Source organism: Alosa alosa, chromosome 2 (assembly GCF_017589495.1).
Source record: "Alosa alosa isolate M-15738 ecotype Scorff River chromosome 2, AALO_Geno_1.1, whole genome shotgun sequence".
NCBI classification, from domain to species: domain Eukaryota; kingdom Metazoa; phylum Chordata; class Actinopteri; order Clupeiformes; family Clupeidae; genus Alosa; species Alosa alosa.
In genome coordinates, this window is record NC_063190.1 from 29596964 (window position 1) to 29614463 (window position 17500).

Sequence of the window (17500 nt, forward strand, 5' to 3'; positions counted from 1 at the left end):
GGCGGCTGTAACGGCCGCGGACGTGTGTGTGGGTCGGGGTCGTGTGGCCCAGCTCATGAAGACCTTTAGCGTCTGTGGGGAGACCACCCCACCAGTACGATCCTCAAAGCCCCCCATCCCATCCAAGCCTAACCACCTACGCATGCAGCAGTCGGCGTCACTCAGGTAGTCACCCCCAAGAGATGGAAGTCCAGGAGCAGCCACCTCCAGAACCAACCACCTGTAGGACCAGACTTACCCAGGACCAGAGGCCTCTCTGTGGGCAGGCTGAGTGGACCTGCCGGGGGGAGACTGGAGGTGGTCAGCAACCTTGTTCTCTCAGGAATCTCTCCAGTCCTCAGACTGTGCAACTTTGGCTCTCAAAGCTGGCAAACGCAATTATGTTCTGCTTTTATTGTTGTTTTTTTGTGAATACTAAATAATTGTTATTAGCATTATTATATGTTTTATTTACATTTGGTTTGACTATGCTGGACATTTTTTCAGCAGGAATGACGTGCCAAAGAAGTGGGGTTTCAGTAATGTCACCATAATGTTGTTGTTGTTTGTTTTTTTTACTCATATAGGCTAGGGATATTTGCTGACTGTGTCATGTCATAAAACTGCATGGGTGGAATCAGTTTGACAATCGCTTGTTATCTGGGCTCTCCATCGGTATGCTATTTTTGCCCACGGGTGTGGATAGTTGAGAGGGATCGATGCTCCTGTCCTCTGAGTTCCTCGACGGACGGACCGTGGAGCAGAGGTGGAGCAGATCAGGTGACAGGGTTCCAGAAACAGCAGCTATCTGGTCAGAGGGAGGCCAAAAACAGACCCCCACCCAGCTCATGTTTAGGAACTAAACAGCACCATCCGTTTGGTTTGTGTGGGCCATCCACAAAAAGTAGATCATGAGGTCATTTGAAAGCAAAGTATTTTTAGAAGCTGGCCCACGCTGCTGTTAAGCAGACATGGCAACGGACTCCTCGAAAAAGTTTCTCACCAGAACTAGAACCAGAGCTAGAATCAGAACTAGAACCAGATTGTGTCATAAAGGAACCAATGAATGTGGTCAGTGGTCTCTCCCACAGTGGTTGGTCCACCTGACGTTACCTGTCTGAGGCCATGGCTATCATGTCCACATGTACATTACCAGCTTTCTGAAAGCTTTGATTTTTCACTTGTACTGTTTACTTTTGTACGTAACACGCCCAGTGGCACCTTTTTACATTTGTACTTGTTCATTATCCTTACCAATTCAGAGGGGAACTCAAAAACATGACCATGTTCAGTATTTGTATGTTGTATAAATGCACTGTTGGTGTCCTTTTTCATGAAATTATATCTTACTTGAGCACATCTGACTTAAGACTTTAGACTCTTTGTGTGTGTGTGTGTGTGTGTGTGTGTGTGTGTGTGTGTGTGTGTGTGTGTGTGTGTTTATAGTGAGACATTTTTTCTAAATTACTTTTGAATATTTCCTAAATTATGCCTTCAAGTATGGATTGCTTGCCAAAGCAATGTTTCAAAAGTAAATAACACGTCTCTATCCTCGAGATAAAAAGTCATTTTGTCATTGTTTAGAGCCAGAGGTATTGCTATGCCTCAAAGTATAGTCTAGCTCTCAAAATAAAATTAAATAGCTTATGTAAAGCTATCAGTATTTTAGCAGTTCCATTTGTATCCAATTGTACCATTTCATCTCCAATAACTCAGGATGTATAAGGTGTTGCCATTGCTTTTGCTGCATGCCCTGCAAGGAGTAGGAACACCTGCCGCTGCACTCTTTGCTTATCATTGATAATGAAATGTCTGCATTTCAAACGCAGGCAATGAGCAAAGTATCCCATGCGTGACGTAGAGCTCCCGTGTGGCACGTGGGGACTGACCCACCGATGTTTGTGCTTTGGATCTTGCTCATGGTATTCAATTAGCAAAATGGATATTGACAAGTTAGTACATTTACTTTAGTTAGACTTTATGTTATGTTCCTATCAACTGACATAGTGAATACCCAATAATTAAAAATAAGGTGGCCCTGCATGATGATTAGTTTCACATAGCTTACAGTTTATTTTCATTCATAATGAGATTTTCTAGACATTCCAAAAAGTACCATGTCAGTGAAACTGATGAAATGTACAGTGTATTTGATTGAACCATTTGCAGATCATGACTTAGACAATGAACCAATACCTAAATGCTCCAAGGGTGTGACTGGTGAAGAGAAAAGCAGGTTAATATATAATTGATAAATATAGGCAACTACAGATAATTTACTAAATCAAGACATACGATTATGTATGTAATGCATACATAATGTAAACAACGACAAGAAATTCCACATACTCATTTGTCAGAACGTGCCAAAGCATTTGGGGTTTGCTCATAAGAATGAGACCTGTCTGTGCGGTGAGGTCTGTGCTAGCCCTTGGGATAGTAAGTATATGTGAGGGTGTCCCTGGGCTGCCCAGTCTAATGTATGGACTGGAGGCCTCGCCTGGCGGTGACAAGCTGGCTTAACTTCAAGATGGATGCACTCACACGCACCACACATTTATACACACCCTCAGTCACACTCACTGTATGCTGTGCCCAAAATATCCTCACACACATACATAGAAAATGAGCACAAACACATATTTACTAAACAAATAAACAAGCACAACCCCAAACATGCACACACACACACAGAGACTGTACAGTAGATGATATAATTGCTTTTGGTTATCATTTTGTTTGTTCAAAAAATATAAAACATGAAATAGTTAATAAATAAAAAATAAAAAAGACAAAAGTGCTACCTACAGGTAAACAAAAGAGAAGGAGATGATGATAGATATTACTTTATTACATACTTATTACACGGCTCTTCACAAGGCAAGTAGAACGCTCCATTGACTTGAATGGGATTTCCCAAAGTTCTAGCGGTCATTATTTCCTAGGAAAGGACCTCTGAAAAAAATAATGACCGCTGTCAATGGCAACGGAGTTTGTGCTTCTAATTTGGGTATTTCATATCACTACGCAAGGACTGGAACTTCATTCAAAAGGGAAAGCAGACGGTTGATCAGCAGTGTTCTAAAGAATGTTTGATTCAAGGTCAGCGTGTGTTGTTGCGAACTATTTGTTTCAGCAAATGCCACGATGAACGGTAACAAATAGGCTAGGCTATGTAGGCTAAAGTCATATCGTGTTTATTATTTCGTTTTGGCAAGTAGCCGTGTAATAAGCGGGATAATGTATAGAACACTGGTCATTATTGGGAAAATAAGTCCCTTCAGGGCGGAACAAGACCCCTCTGCTGCGCGTCGGGGGCCGGTTCGCCCTGTCGGGACTTATTTTCCCAATTATGACCGGCGTTCTATACATTATCCCTTAATAACTACAATAAACTAATGATGAACATAATTCATGATTATTTCAATCCATAGACCAGTATAAACGATGAACTGTTATAAGAGCAATGTCTGTTGTAGAACTGCCATGAAATGGATGAAATTGTCATCAAGCAGGGTATTATCTTCTTGGCACTATTGCCATGCCATGCCATGTTAAAACTCCATGAAGGCTGTTTGTATGGACACATGCATAAATTGATTCAGCTATGGCCTGGCTGCCGTTGAGTCCCATTTCAGCACAAGAGTAAATGCCTGCTCTAGTCTGTAGCAACGTCTTCTGGGCTACTGTTTTATCCTTCATGGGTATACACACATGCACACACACACAGACATACGATCACAGAGGCATGTAGAAGCACACACACACACACACACACACACACACAGAGAGAGAGAGAGAGACACACACACACATGAAAACTGAGTCCAGCTTTCTCCCTCTGAGACCAACAATGGCTGCGGCTGTTCTCTGACGCACAGAGACGTCGCTGAGCAGTTTCCAGGCAAGCACAGGAGGCCCCTGGCACCCCCCTCCCCAAACTCACACACACACTCACACACACACACACACACACACACACACACACACACACACACACACACACACACACTCACACCACCACCTCCACACACACACACACCCCACACCCCCCGCCTTTTCTCCACACAGCCTGGCCACCGGCAACGGGGCCTCCAATGAGAGATAAAAAGGGGCCGTTGTTGTTGCCGCGGCAGCGCAGGGGAGATGGACGCCTCTGTCTCTGCTGCTGCCTCTATCTCCTGACGCCCACAGAAAAGGAGGGAGAGAGAGAAAAGAGGGGAAGAGAGAGAGAGAGAGAGAGAGAGAGAGAGAGAAGGAGCACAGAGGAAGAAGAAAAGTGCGGCGCGGCGGCGTTTGTGGGGCGTGGAGGATCGCCGCGGTGGTGTGGTGCTGTGGTGGTGTGGTGCTGTGGTGGTGTGGTGTGGTGCTGTGGTGGTGTGGTGGTGTGGTGTGGTGCTGTGGTGGTGTGTGGAGAGGAGAGGAGAGGAGAGGAGCCAAGTGTGGAGGGGGCCGGGGCCATGTGATAGGGAGAGCATGCGGGCACGGCTCGGCCCCCAGGCAGAGGCACTGGGGCCTGCTGCGCCTCCTGCATGATTAATCTGACTGAGGGGCAGGAGGAGGACTGCCACAGCCCTGCCTGCCTGCCTGCCTGCCTGCCTGCCTGCCTGCCACAGTCACGTTAACTCTCTACTCACCAGCCAGACACACACACGCACACACACACACACACACACACACACACACACTGCTGCCAATACTACTAGTGCTACTCACACTACTACTAGTACTACTAGTACTACAGACACACACACATGCACAAATACACACCAGGCACACACAAAGGCATCACCGACACACACACACTTAGGTTCTTTGCCTTTCCTCTTCTCTCTTTCACTCACAAATGCATTCTCTCTCTCTCTCTCTCTCTCTCTCTCTCTCTCTCTGTCTTCTCTCTCTCACTCAATGCCCCCTCCCTTCCTCTCTCTCTGTCTTCCTGTCTCCCTCTCCCTCTCTCACACACGAACTCTCTCACTCTCTCTCTCTCTCTCTCTCTCTCTCTCACACACACACACACACACACAGCCACACACACACACACACACACGCAGTCAGTCTACCTTTGTAAATCTGGGTTGATGGCCAAGGCGTGGGCTAGTGGAGCCACCTGCAGTCCTCGTGGCGGCGTCTGAAAGTGGAGCGTCGCGCGGTGCGGTGCGGCATGGAGCAGAGCAGAGCAGCGCAGCGGAGCCTTGTTTGTGCCAGAGGCTCTGCTTGGCTCCACCGGTCACATGACGTCCAGCCATCCTGGCGCACACATGCTGTCATGGGACTGCTGTGCGGCTGTCCATTGACAGGCCTGTTTGATTAGAGACTCGGCACCTCTAGGTTGCCGGGGGAACTTGCACACGAGTCCTATTTGCCTGCGGTTCACTAATGGATTTATTTTAGACCAGTGACCAGACCTGTTTTCAAGAGCCATTAAATCTAGCAGTCGTAGCTCCAGCTGTCACTCTATATATAAATAATAATAAAAACTAAAACATATATATCTTTGTTTTCAGTTTTTTGATGTTGTTTATGTAAGTAGTTTTGCGGCAGGGTAATAGTGCTCCAAAATAATGGTCCAGGGAGTTTGGTGGAGGTGACCATGCTGGATGGAAGTAACCCAATTTGGGCCTCTGGTGGTTTCAGCTAATGGCCTGAGCTCCACACCTCCCCAGTCCCCTGGCTCAGGCGTGCAGAGGGTTAACCTTCGGCAGTCCACTCCGCATTAACTGGAAAGGAATGAAGTGTCAAGCGTGTTCTCACCGCAGCGAGACGGTCGAAGGCCTCCCCTCCCCCCCCCCCCCCCCCTCCTCTCCTCCACCTCCTGCAACCTCCCACAGCCGTGACCAAATTATTTTCGAGCCTCCCGAGATTCGCCTCGCCAGACAAAAATCTGCAGCGCAGCCCTGATTCAGTGCACAAGCACGCAGCCTCCCCTGCCTCTCAACGCCTCAGCGTCGCCACTTTGAAGAAGAGGAAGGAAAAAAAAAACAGGCCCTCCTTCTTCGGCGTCTTCACGGGCCCACGGCTCGAGGCCGGCCCCAGCTGTTTACGCTTGGCACACATTTTTAAATGCCCACTGCCTCCCCCCCTAAAAAAAACAGCGGCCACAGAACAAGTCGGCCTCCCGCTGATCTCAGCCACTCCAAAAGAGCTTGTGTGTTACTGCTCTTCTTTCTCCAAAACACCCCAACACCCCGTCAGACATCAAGCAGGCTGGGCCAGAAACCGACTGATTGCGAAGGGAAAATATGCTGACAATCAGGCTGCAAAAAAAGATTGGAGAGTGGATAGACAGAGAGGGGAGAAGAAGAGAAAGCAAAACCTGAGAGAGATAAAGGGATTGGAAAAGAGAGAGAGAGGGAGGGAAAGAGAGAGAAAAAGGGGGTGGAGGTGGAGTGAGAGAGCAACGGAATGGGCGAGCGAAGCGAAGGAGAGGAGAAAATAAACCCCACCAGCGAGCCGGCCGCACAGCCCTGCCAAACTCCTTAAAAAAAAAAAAAAAAAAAAAAAAGCCCTCTGTTTTATTTATAGTGTGCTGTATCCATGGCAACCGGAGAGGTCAGGCAAGCCGGGCCTGCGCTTCACCGCGCTCTGGGGATTAGGATTTCACACAGGCTCTCAGATGTGCGGAAGGTGGGTTAGCTGTAAGGCTTCACAGGGCCGCTCGGCCCCCCCTCTCACACCACAGCCCCACTGCCTGCTGGGAAGCCCCGGTCCTCCGGAGGAAGGACTGGGAGCTGGGAGCCCTGGGAGTTCTGCAGGCGAGGAGCAGGAGTAGAGCTGGGAAGAGGTGGAAGGTGGTGTGTGTGTGTGTGTGTGTGTGTGTGTGTGTGTGTGTGTGTGTGTGTGTGTGTGTGTGTGTATGTGTGTGTGTGTGTGTGTATGTGTGTTTGTGTGTGTGTGTGTGTGTGTGTGTGTGTGTGGGTGGTTGGTCTTGGTCCCATGGAAAGAGGTGTGAAGGCAGTCTTAATGAGCTCCCCTCCGACCTCCGGAGGGACTGCTCTGCACCGCAGTGGTACATTTCTCTTTTGGGCCCTTTTCTTTTTGGCAGCGTCTAAATCAGTTTGGTATTTAGTAAACGAGGATGCACTCAGTGACAAAACAGGGTCATTCAGGGTGAAGACAAAACCAGGCCATCTACTCTGGAGGATATTCACAGCTCAAGTTCAGCGGAGAGCCCAGCGAAACAAAATTTGCTCACAACTTCTTGCATCAGAATACAGCAGTGAGAAGTGAACATGTGATTATGAGGTGTTCTGAAGTTTTTTTTACCAGAGTTGTGCATGTGTGTGTGTGTGTGTGTGTGTGTGTGTGTGTGTCTGTTCTGTGCGTGTTGTGTGTGTGTGTGTGTGTGTGTGTGTGTGTGTGCGTGTATGTGAGTCTGCGTGTGTATGTGTGTGTGTGTGTGTGTGTGTGTGTGTGTGTGTGTGTGTGTGTGTGTGTGTGTGTGTGCTATTGTGTGTGTGTGTGTGTGTGTGTGTGTGTGTGTGTGTGTTCGATGTGTGTGATGTGTGTGGTGTTTGGGGGGTGGTGGTGTTAGAGTGCTGAGGGTTTCTGTCAAGGTTCAGAGGTTATGGGTTTATGGATTTATGGATTTTGGCCAGCTGAGAGCTGGAGCGGCCCGAGGTCATTACGGTGTTTTCATAATGGAAAGACGGCGCGGCGCGGCGTGGCGCTGGTTCACTCGTCCGTTGGTTTCGTCCGCTCGGCGGCGCAGGAGACGGAGTGCTCCGTGGAGCGGGGAGGGCTTTTTTTTCCCCCCGCTCTGCCTCCCACCCTCCGCCTCGTTATTTTCATCTGAGCCAGTGCGTGCAGGAGCCGTTCCAAATGCTTGCGTGGGAGCCAGTCGGAGGGGACTGGAAAAAGTGGTGGTGGTGGTGGTGGAGGAGGGGGTGGTGTGTGGGGGGGGGTTGGGGACGAGGAGGGAGAGTGGTGGGGGTGGGAGTTGAGGGGGGGTGAGGGGGTTGGGGGTAGGCAATGACACGTTCTCTGTAGAACTGCACCTGTGAGCTATGGATCTCCAGGAACCCTCCTGGGGAGAACCCAGCGGTTTGCTAGGGCTTAATGGTCCCCCCGGGTTAGCATTGCTGGCGTGGTTGGAGGTGCGGTGGGAGGGGGGCCCCGAGCACTCTCTCTCTCTCTCTCTCTCTCCCTCTCTCTCTCTCCCTCTCCCTCTCTCCTCTCCCTCTCTCTCTCTCTCTTGCTCTCTCTTTCCTGGAACGCACGCCACCTCGCATTCGCACTCCTAAAAGGAGAGAAACAGACAAGGAGCAGTGTTGTTTCCCCCCACGCCGTGGCCTGCAACCGCTGACCCCCCGCACTCAAGGGGGCGCTGTCAACACCCGCGGCCCCTCGCCGCTCACCCCCACCCCACCCCACTCCACCTCACGCCAAACAACCCTGTCCACCCGCTCCTGGAGCTCGGACCGGGGTGACAGACGGGGTTGCCAGGAGACCGTAGGTGTTGCCTGAGTGCGCCTGGCTCTGTTGCCAGGAGATGGTCGGTGCGGCGCGCTGGGAGACGGCCGCAGCTCGCGGGGGGCTGGCGTCGACGGCCGGGCGAGGGTTGCTGTTGCTAAGAGATGGTGGTGGACGGCCAGAGTTGTGTGTGGGGGTGTTGGACTCGGGAGGAGGGATGGAGGGAGGGGAGTGGGGGGGGTGGGGGGTACTTTATCAAGCTCCTGGAGGGACAATAGGCTTCATGAGTGACTGGACATCTATCAGAGAGCAGAAATGCAGGACGGCACACTCAGTACTACTTTAGACCACTTCAGGACATTACGTCCTTCAACCAACTGCAAGACTGGTCATTCACCAGGGAGATTTTTGACAAGTTATGGTGTTGCTGTTGCTGTTTCATAAAAACTAGCTAGAGCAACAGTAATTGATACGGTTGATTTAAGTCATTTTGGCAATGAATTCAGTCAATATGCAACATTCATTGGTGCTTCAACAAATATTTCCCCTTGGCAATATTATGGGTTTTGAGTAACACACACATCAACAGCCATCAGTAAAATAAATAACTTTTGACATGTGTGATGGCAAAGAATGTGTTCAGAGTTCAGACAGTTTCTTTAATCAATGTAACTCAGCAAGGTTACACAAACGGTTACCATGTATGCCATCAGCCAATGAGGATATGATGCGCCAACAGGTAGTACAACAGAGAACTCAGGATATCAAACATTACGAGAAAGAGAGAAATACCATATATATATATATATATATATATATATATATCATAGTCATAACTCCTGGATTGTCTGTTTAGCATAATAAACTTGACAGTGTTATCCCGTTATAAGTCTGGATTGATCTGAGTTTGGTTTGTCATAAAGTTATATATAGACAATATGACATCATTTTATATACAAGGTGTGGCTGTCAAATAATGAGACCAAAGCTGTAAACCAGTTGCAGTGAGGAAAACTGTTTGTACTCATATAACCTTGTAATAACAATCATGTTATTTAGTAATAGCCACACCTTGTCTACATACTATGACATCATTTGTGTGTTATCATTTTGCCATACAAAGCTGAGAGACCATGTCTCAAATCAGCAGAGGGATTGAAGGAGAGACATTTTTACTGAAGGGGTTGGTCAGCAAGGGTACACCCAACAACAGCCCAACAGCCCAGCAGCATTCAGCCCAGCAGTGTTCAGCACTGGCTTTAAACTGGTGATGTTTTACTGAGGATGGTGGTATCAGTGTGAAACATAATGCATGGAAGCTATTGCCAAATAAGGGGAGTATATGCCACCACAACCCCTCCACATTCTGGTCCTGGTCTTTACCGTGACCTTAGAGGAGATATAGAATCCTCAGACGAAATGGTCCCATTCCCAACAGTCATTGTTTGTTTTGAGACAGTTTCTGTCTTTATAATTTTTTTTTAAAGAATTCCATCAATTAGGAGCAACACTACGTACACTAAGAAAATCTATGTCTTGTGAACCAAGGTCATTGTCAATGTCAAAATTCAACACAAAATACCCACACAAACAAATCATGATTATGAGTACTCCTGCATGGTCCAAAATTAAATAACACACTTGAAGCGCAGCGAAGAAATGAATGTGCAAAATGTGCATGAGAATGTGAATAAAGCAACCAAGCAAACAAACAAACAAACACAACAAACAACAAAAACAAGTCCATGAGGCCTTCTTTGACGCGCAATCACGCTGGACTCTGAAGGTAGCAGAAGGCTCCTGCCAACTGGGCGTGTCGGTATGTGCAGCTGTGTGCGGATGGGTGCGCGTAGGTGTGTGTGAGGGTGTGTGTGTGTGCGGCAGACGGGGTGTGTGTTGATGGTGGCGGCATTGAGTTATCTGGCTGGCTATGGCCGTGTTTTGCGTCGGAGCAGAGACGCGGCTCAGGGCTCCATTTATCAGTAGGGACAGACGCACAAAGGCCTCAGTGTGTGGCTTAGTAATTGGATCTGCGCCACCCTGGTGCCCCTAAGACCCTAAGTCCCCCCCCCCCTCCCTCCCTCTCTCTCTCTCTCTCTCTCTCTCTCTTTCTCCCTCTCTATCTCTTTCTTTCTCTCTCTCGGTTGCTCGTTCGTTCCCTCTGTGTTCTTCATCTTCTTCCACAAATCACTCCTTCGTCCTGCAACGCAAATTGTCACCATTATCTGCCCAGAGAAAGTGTTGAGAAAGAGGAGGTGAACACACTTATCCACACACACACACACACACACACACACACATGCATGTCACGTGCACACACACATGCATGTCACATGCAGACACATACACACACACACACACACACACACACACACACACACACACACACACACACACACACACATACACACACACATATACACACACACACAGAAGGTTAGGAAAAGAGGGTGGGTGTTAAGGAGGGGCAACTGGAAGAGGGAGATGGAGAGACCCATTTAAATGCATACACCTGCAGAGTCACACAGAATCACATAGGTTATACTATACAGCACTGACAAGTGCATAACGCTGCACGACCCTTCTCATGTGTTTATCTTTAATAGTCTTTTACACTCTCTCTTTTGCCCTCTGCTCTCGCTTAACCTCTCAGAGGGAGGGCCAGGATTTGTGCTTCTTCAACTGACAGAAGATTTTTAAGGTGGTATGTGTAATTGTTTTGTGGGAAAAGACTGTGAAGAGATAACCATTTTGGTTTAATGTCGAAAAAACCCCTTTGTTGCCCAGATATCCACCAAAGTAAGCAGCTAGCTTCAAACCCTGCAGTACCACTTTGTGCCTCAGTGCAATACAAAGCAAATCAATGTGAAGTCAAGACAACTCCTGAAATCAAGTCAAATCAAATCTTACAGAATTGTAGTCACAGCCCCTTTAAAAAGCAAAAGCGAAGTATCATACCACCAAATTGTTCCCAATTCACATAGAAACAATGGTATTTGCATTTTGAATGCCTCGTCAAGGGATTTCAGGAAATTACAAATTCCCATATTATTCCCTGGGAAGGCCTTTACTGGGTCAATCAATTATACATTTCTGACTGATGTTAAATGCTAGTGAAACAATACAAATCAACCCAGTTTTAGACTGAAATGTGTGTATGTCTTCTTTCATATTAGATATGCTGGTTAGCAAAGTCACAATTAAGCCAGGTGTCCTGGAACTGTTTTAAAAACATTTGTCAGTCTTCCTGGTTAAGAAAGTGAAAACCTGAGCACACGCACAGTACTTGCTTTCTAACACAAGGATTCAATTAGTATGTTGAGAACTTATAGGATTTCTCGCCTCAGCTACTCATCAAACAATAACAAGTAGCCTAATGCACATCTGAGCTCAGCCTGTGATCATGGATCTGGCCACAAGGATTTACAACAGCAAAAGCAGAGATCTGCCATGCAGCCAGTGCAGCTGAAGAACATAGCGTAGGTCACAGCTTAAAAGAAGGATGTTAGATAGCATATACATGTACAAAACCCCAATGTTTTCCCATGAAATGTGATTCAGTGAATAAGAATGTTGTTTTGGGTTGGTGAGATTATTTGCAACGTATATATATATATATATATATAGCTCATACCCAGTGGCACATGGGTAATATGTGAACTAGATGTCTAATTACTCAGTTATGCAGTCAAGTGGTAAATGGATATGTTGTTTTTATAACTGTTTTATATGTAATAATAAACATCAGTTATCCAGTTCCCGTTGCAGTTATTATAAAAATAAAAAATATTATGCATCACAAATGTAAAAATGTAAAGGTGAAAATACAGCTTTGCAACATGGGAAGTAGTGGATAGTGGATCATAACTGATGTATTATCAGCACATGGTGACCAAGGCTATTATTTTAGCAGGACAAAGCTCCTCTTTCCATTTTAGATACGCATTTGGTTGGGCTCAATGCTGTCTCTTTTGCTTCCTCTTTCCCACACACACGCCAGACACACACATGCACACATGCCAGACACACACACACACACACACACACACACACACACACACACACACACACACACACACACACACACACACTTATGCACACACACTTATGCACACACATGCAGAGCGCTGAGAGAAGCCCAGAGAAGCCCATTTCTTTATAGCTCAAGACCTCTCTCTCCCCCTTTCTCTACGTCTGCGGAGCTGATGTGTGGAGGTTTGGGCTTGTTTTTGTTTTTGCTGTCGCCGCTTCTGCCACTGCTGTTTGTTTTCCTCCCCCAACCCCCCCCCAGCCCCACGCAGCAGTGGCAGCAGCAGGCCTCGTAGGCAGGCCGTGGGGAGAGAGAGAGAAAATGAGAGAGAGAGAGAGAGAGAGAGAGAGAGAGAGAGAGAGGGAGAGGCGCACCGAGCGGCCCACGTTGAGCCACGCTGGAGCGAGCCAGGCGAGGCAGCCAGCGTCCCTGGGCCCGTGCCTGCTTCAGATGCGGCTCTGGCCACCACAGCGCGGGCGCCGGTCCAGCGCGGCCGGCCGGCAGCCCGGCGGACAAAGAGGCCCAGTCTCAGCGGGGGGGGGGCGAGGGGGGGGTGGGGAGGACGAGGGGGGTTCTGGAGAGGGAGGCTGGCGAGCCCCAGTGCGAGGGTCTTATCCTCTCGGCTCGAACACACGCCACCAGCTGCTGCCCTCTTCCTGTGCTTTCATTAAAACACCCTCCCTCCGTCCCTCCATCCCTCCTCTCCTCTCTCTCTCTCTCTCTCTCTGTCTTTCGCGCTCCAACGAGTAATCCACCGGGTTTACGGAACAGGGACGTGGTAAATATCTCTCCATCACTCTCTCTCTCTCTCTCTCTCTCTCTCCATCTCTCTCTCTCTCTCTCTCCATCTCTCTCTCTCTCTCACTCTCTCTCTCTCTCTCTCACTCTTCTCTTAATTTTCTCCCTCCATAGGTCTCTTCTCCGCTTGTCTGTCCTCTCTACACATCTCCGTCTCTCTTCATCCCTCTCTCCGTCCACCATGGCGGCTCTCAGAGGTGCTGTCTGTTGCTGGCTCTTTTGTCCTCCTTCTCTTGGCCCTTCCCTTCATCTCTGTTTTTTTCCCCTCTGCAAGAGCACAGGCCAGGCTACAGGGGAAGCCAGATTCAGTGCTCTGTGCCTGCAGCACAATTTTCAGGTCTTTTTTTTTCGTGGCCCTGCTTCGTCAAGTATGTTTTCGTAAATGTGTTTGTGTGTGTGTGTGTGTGTGTGTGTGTGTGTGTGTGTGTGAGTCAACTGTTTGTTCATGTGTGTGCACGTGAGTATATTTGTCTGGGTGTACATAGGATGTGTGTGTGTCATATGTGTGTGTGTCATAAAAGTATGTGTGTATTGTGTGTTTTTGTGTGTGCATGCATCATTTGTGCGTTCCTGTGAATGTTTGCATGTGTGTTTGAGTGTGTATGTGTGTGTGTCTGTGTGTGTGTTTGTGTGTGTGTGTGTTTGATATGAACGTTCCAGTGTGTGTGTGTGTGTGTGTGTGTGTGAAAAATATGTGTTCCACTGTGTGTGTGTGTGTGTGTTTGAGCACACAGCCTGTCAGAACTGCAGTGTGTGTGCTGTGCTCTCAGCCCAGAGCCAAGCCAGGCATTGCCAGAGGGAGCGCCTGCAATGTAGGACGCCCGGCGAGCTGGACGCCAGCGGAATATCAACGCAGCGCAGCAGCGCACGGCTCAGCTACGCTCCCCCCTCCTCTCCCCTCCTCCTCTCCCCTCCTCCTCCTCCTCCTCCTCCTCTCCTCTCTGCCCCCCTCTCCTCTCCTCTCCCCTCACCGCTCCTCGCTCCTCTCCGCTCCTCCACAGCGTAGCGCAGCCCACCTGCCGACTCCAGCACTCGCTCCAGACCGTAGGGGGGGTGTTGGGTGGTGGGGTGTGCGTGGGTGGCGAGGGAGGGGTAGTGGTGAGGTGATGGTGGTAATGCTGGTGGTGGTAGTGGTGGTGGTGGTGGTGGGGGGCTTTGTGTGCAGATAGAGGGAGCGAGAGGGGAGGGGGCAGGAAATTGCCAGGTAGTTTCCAGACCCACTTCCCCATGTCTCGCCCAATTAATCAGGGCTGCATCCATGCTGTTGCCCCCCCCCCCCCCCCTCCAATGCCATGTGTGTGTGTGTGTGTGTGTGTGTGTGTGTGTGTGTGTGTGTGTATGTGTGTGTTTGTGTGTGTGTGTGTGTGTGTGTGTGTGTGTTTGTGGTTCTGTGGTATTGTTATCACTCTCGTTGGTGCTGTTCCTGCGTGTTTTTTTGTGAGAAGGTGAGAGAACTCTTCAGATCTGCTGGTGAGTCAACAGGATGTGCCGTGTGCCTGTAGTAGGTGTGTGTCATAGGGGCGGTGGTTCTCGCCAAAATACTGCTAGGGATACATGGATCAGTCGGCCACTCTCCAAGTATCCTCTGGTGGCATCATCCCAAATCCATCTGTGTGTACAAATGTGTGTATGTGAGTAGAGTGTGTGTGTGTGTGTGCCTGTATTTTAGGCCTGGCTAAAGCACCTGCATCACTCACTGCCCCTTTGTTTATATCCCGCAGTCGCTGAACACCTGGACATGGACTACCTCACTCTCTCTCTCTCTCTCTCTCTCTCTCTCACACACACACAGATACACACACACACACACACACACACACACACACACACACACACACACACACACACACTGGCTCTCTCCCATTCTCTCTATCTTTTTCTCTCCCTCTCTCTTCTTTGTCTCTATGCGTTCGGCCCTGTTTCTATTCCCTTGCCACTTGTAGAAATGTGATGTGCATGGGAAAATATTTTTACCTGTGTAATTGGTCAGGCTACTCTCTCTCTCTCTCTGTGTGTGTGTGTGTGTGTGTGTGTGTGTGTGTGTGTGTGTGTGTGTGTGTGTGTGTGTGTGTGTGTGTGTGTGTGTGTGGTGTGTGTGTGTGTGTGTGTTTGTGTAGATGCAGGATGCAGGAACCAATACTCTCTCTTTGATTTTCTATGTATTTTCACTGTAGAATTGTTATGAGTAAATAAGTAAGTCTAAAAGTGAAACGCTAAGTGAACATAAATACTCAGTCACCAATGCGTAACATTTTATTTGTTTCATTACAGTATTTATGTGTCAGCATACATTTACGTGAGTTTGTATTTGCATGGATACATGTGTATAGGTGAGTTTGTGTGTGGGGTGTCGTGTGTGAGAGTGTGTGTGACTGCACGTGTGCAGAGCTGCGTGGAGGACGGGCACGGTGTGTGTTGTTGCATGGCGTTGTGTGCGGCGGGGCAGCGTGCGTGTGTGTGAGATGCGTGGATCAGGAGCGCGGGCGAGAGAGAGACAGCTGCCCTGACAGATGCCAGGAGGCAGGACCCCACCAGGGAGCTGGGGGATGGAACTGGCACTCCCTCACCCCAGCGGAAACACCGCGGGCTGCAGAGGAAGTGGGCAGGGGGAGACGCACTCTGTGTGTGTGTGTGTGTGTGTGTGTGTGTGTGTGTGTGTGTGTGTGAGAGAGAGAGAGAGAGAGAGAGTGAGACAGTGTGTGTGTGTGTGTGTGTCTGTGTGTGTGTGTGTGTGTATGTGTGTGTGTGTGTGTGTGTTTGTGTGTGTGTGTGAGTGCTTGTCGAGCCAGTGACAGTCTCTGTCTGCATGCAAGGTGACTGTTACCTGTCTGTCTGTTTTTATTTGTTTGTCCCCATATCACCAAGGACTGGTGTCAGAATTCATATAACAGGTAAAATAATATAATAAAGAAAGAAAGAAATATCTTCAATGTGAAATATCTGCAATATAATTCACACAATCTTTTACGATTACTGTAACTTTAAAATCAACCTGTGGAGATTTGCCAATGTAAGACCAATAATCAAAACTTAATGAACTATCATGTAGTGTCTATAGTATGGGGTTAATAGCCTAATGCAGATTTGCAATCTTACCAAATGATCATGTGATCACAAAAACTAAATTGTTCATTGTTATAAAGCTATCATGCTGACCTATGGTAATATGTACTGTACACTGATGGCAAACTTGTTCTTTGTCAGTTGCATTGATCTTGTTTTGTTCAGTTGCAGAATTATTGCAAAATACTATAATACAATTATTGCAAAATTGCACAGATTTTTCTTTCCAAATGAATCACTGCCCATTTGTCATCAAATCCATTTATTAAAGAAATATTTGTGAATTTGTATATGTGTTTGATCAATAATTGAATAAACAAAAAGCCTAACAAAAGATGAGCAAAACAAAAAAAAACTAAATAGAATATAAAATTAAATTAAATAGATTTTTTAATTTTGTGTGATCTATGTAAATTCTGTGATTTTTAAAACGATGACACAAAGGAAGCATGACAAGAAGTGCACTAGATGTCGTGATCCTAAAAAGCGCTTGCAGACAGGGAGGGTTGAAACAGGTGACACCTGAACGAGAGCCTCCACAGCAGATAAATAAGGACAAACGCAAGATCGCAAGAGCGAGTGGCTTTGAGGGACGATGAGGCAGGAGATGGAGGGAAGGAGCTGGACAGATGAGGGGGTGGAGGAGTGTGGCTTGGGGGGGGAGGAGGAGAAGGAGGCACAGCCCGCGTCGGAAGAACCTGCTCGGCGTCAGGGATGACCCACTTACAGCGGCCGTGCCTCTCTGTCCCCGTCTCCCGCACATCTGTCTCCGCTCCCTGGGTGTCCCCAGTGTCCGAACGTGTGGCCGTGCAGCACGTCTGCTAATATGGGGCTCACTAAGATGCATACACAAACACTAGTGCTGCTGAATTTGGGGCAAGGCTGACGCCAATGTTACGGATCAATCTAACCAAAATAGTCAGTGGGCAAACCACCTCTCCCACTGTTATCCTTTGTCTTTATATAATTATATGGGTAGGTGTGATGTCAGGAAAAGATGTGTCCATCATGTTCTGGCTTTATGTCAGGTGCAAAGAATTAGGGAATTTGCAGTTCAGTGGCTATTCTGCAGAATTAGTTTGTGTAGGCCAGCATGGTTGAGTGTGTTTTGTTAAATGGTGTATCTACACAAAGGGCGTTTGTGTGTTTGTGTATATATATATACACGTCTGTGTGTGTGTGTGTGTGTGTGTCTGTGTGTGTGTGTGTGTGTGTGTG

At 48.0% G+C, this 17500-nt stretch overlaps 1 protein-coding gene across 3 annotated transcripts in view; it reads left to right on the forward strand.

Moving 5' to 3' along the window:
• zgc:100829 (uncharacterized protein LOC445149 homolog) overlaps window positions 1-1343 on the forward strand; it is a 16662-nt gene extending 15319 nt beyond the window's left edge. For all 3 annotated transcript variants that reach the window (XM_048237728.1, XM_048237729.1, XM_048237727.1), the window contains one exon: window positions 1-1343. This exon is cut by the window's left edge and continues 127 nt beyond it. In XM_048237728.1, coding sequence (XP_048093685.1) covers window positions 1-169 — 169 coding nt within the window. In that variant the 3' untranslated portion in view covers window positions 170-1343.
• Window positions 1344-17500: the final 16157 nt, after the last annotated feature.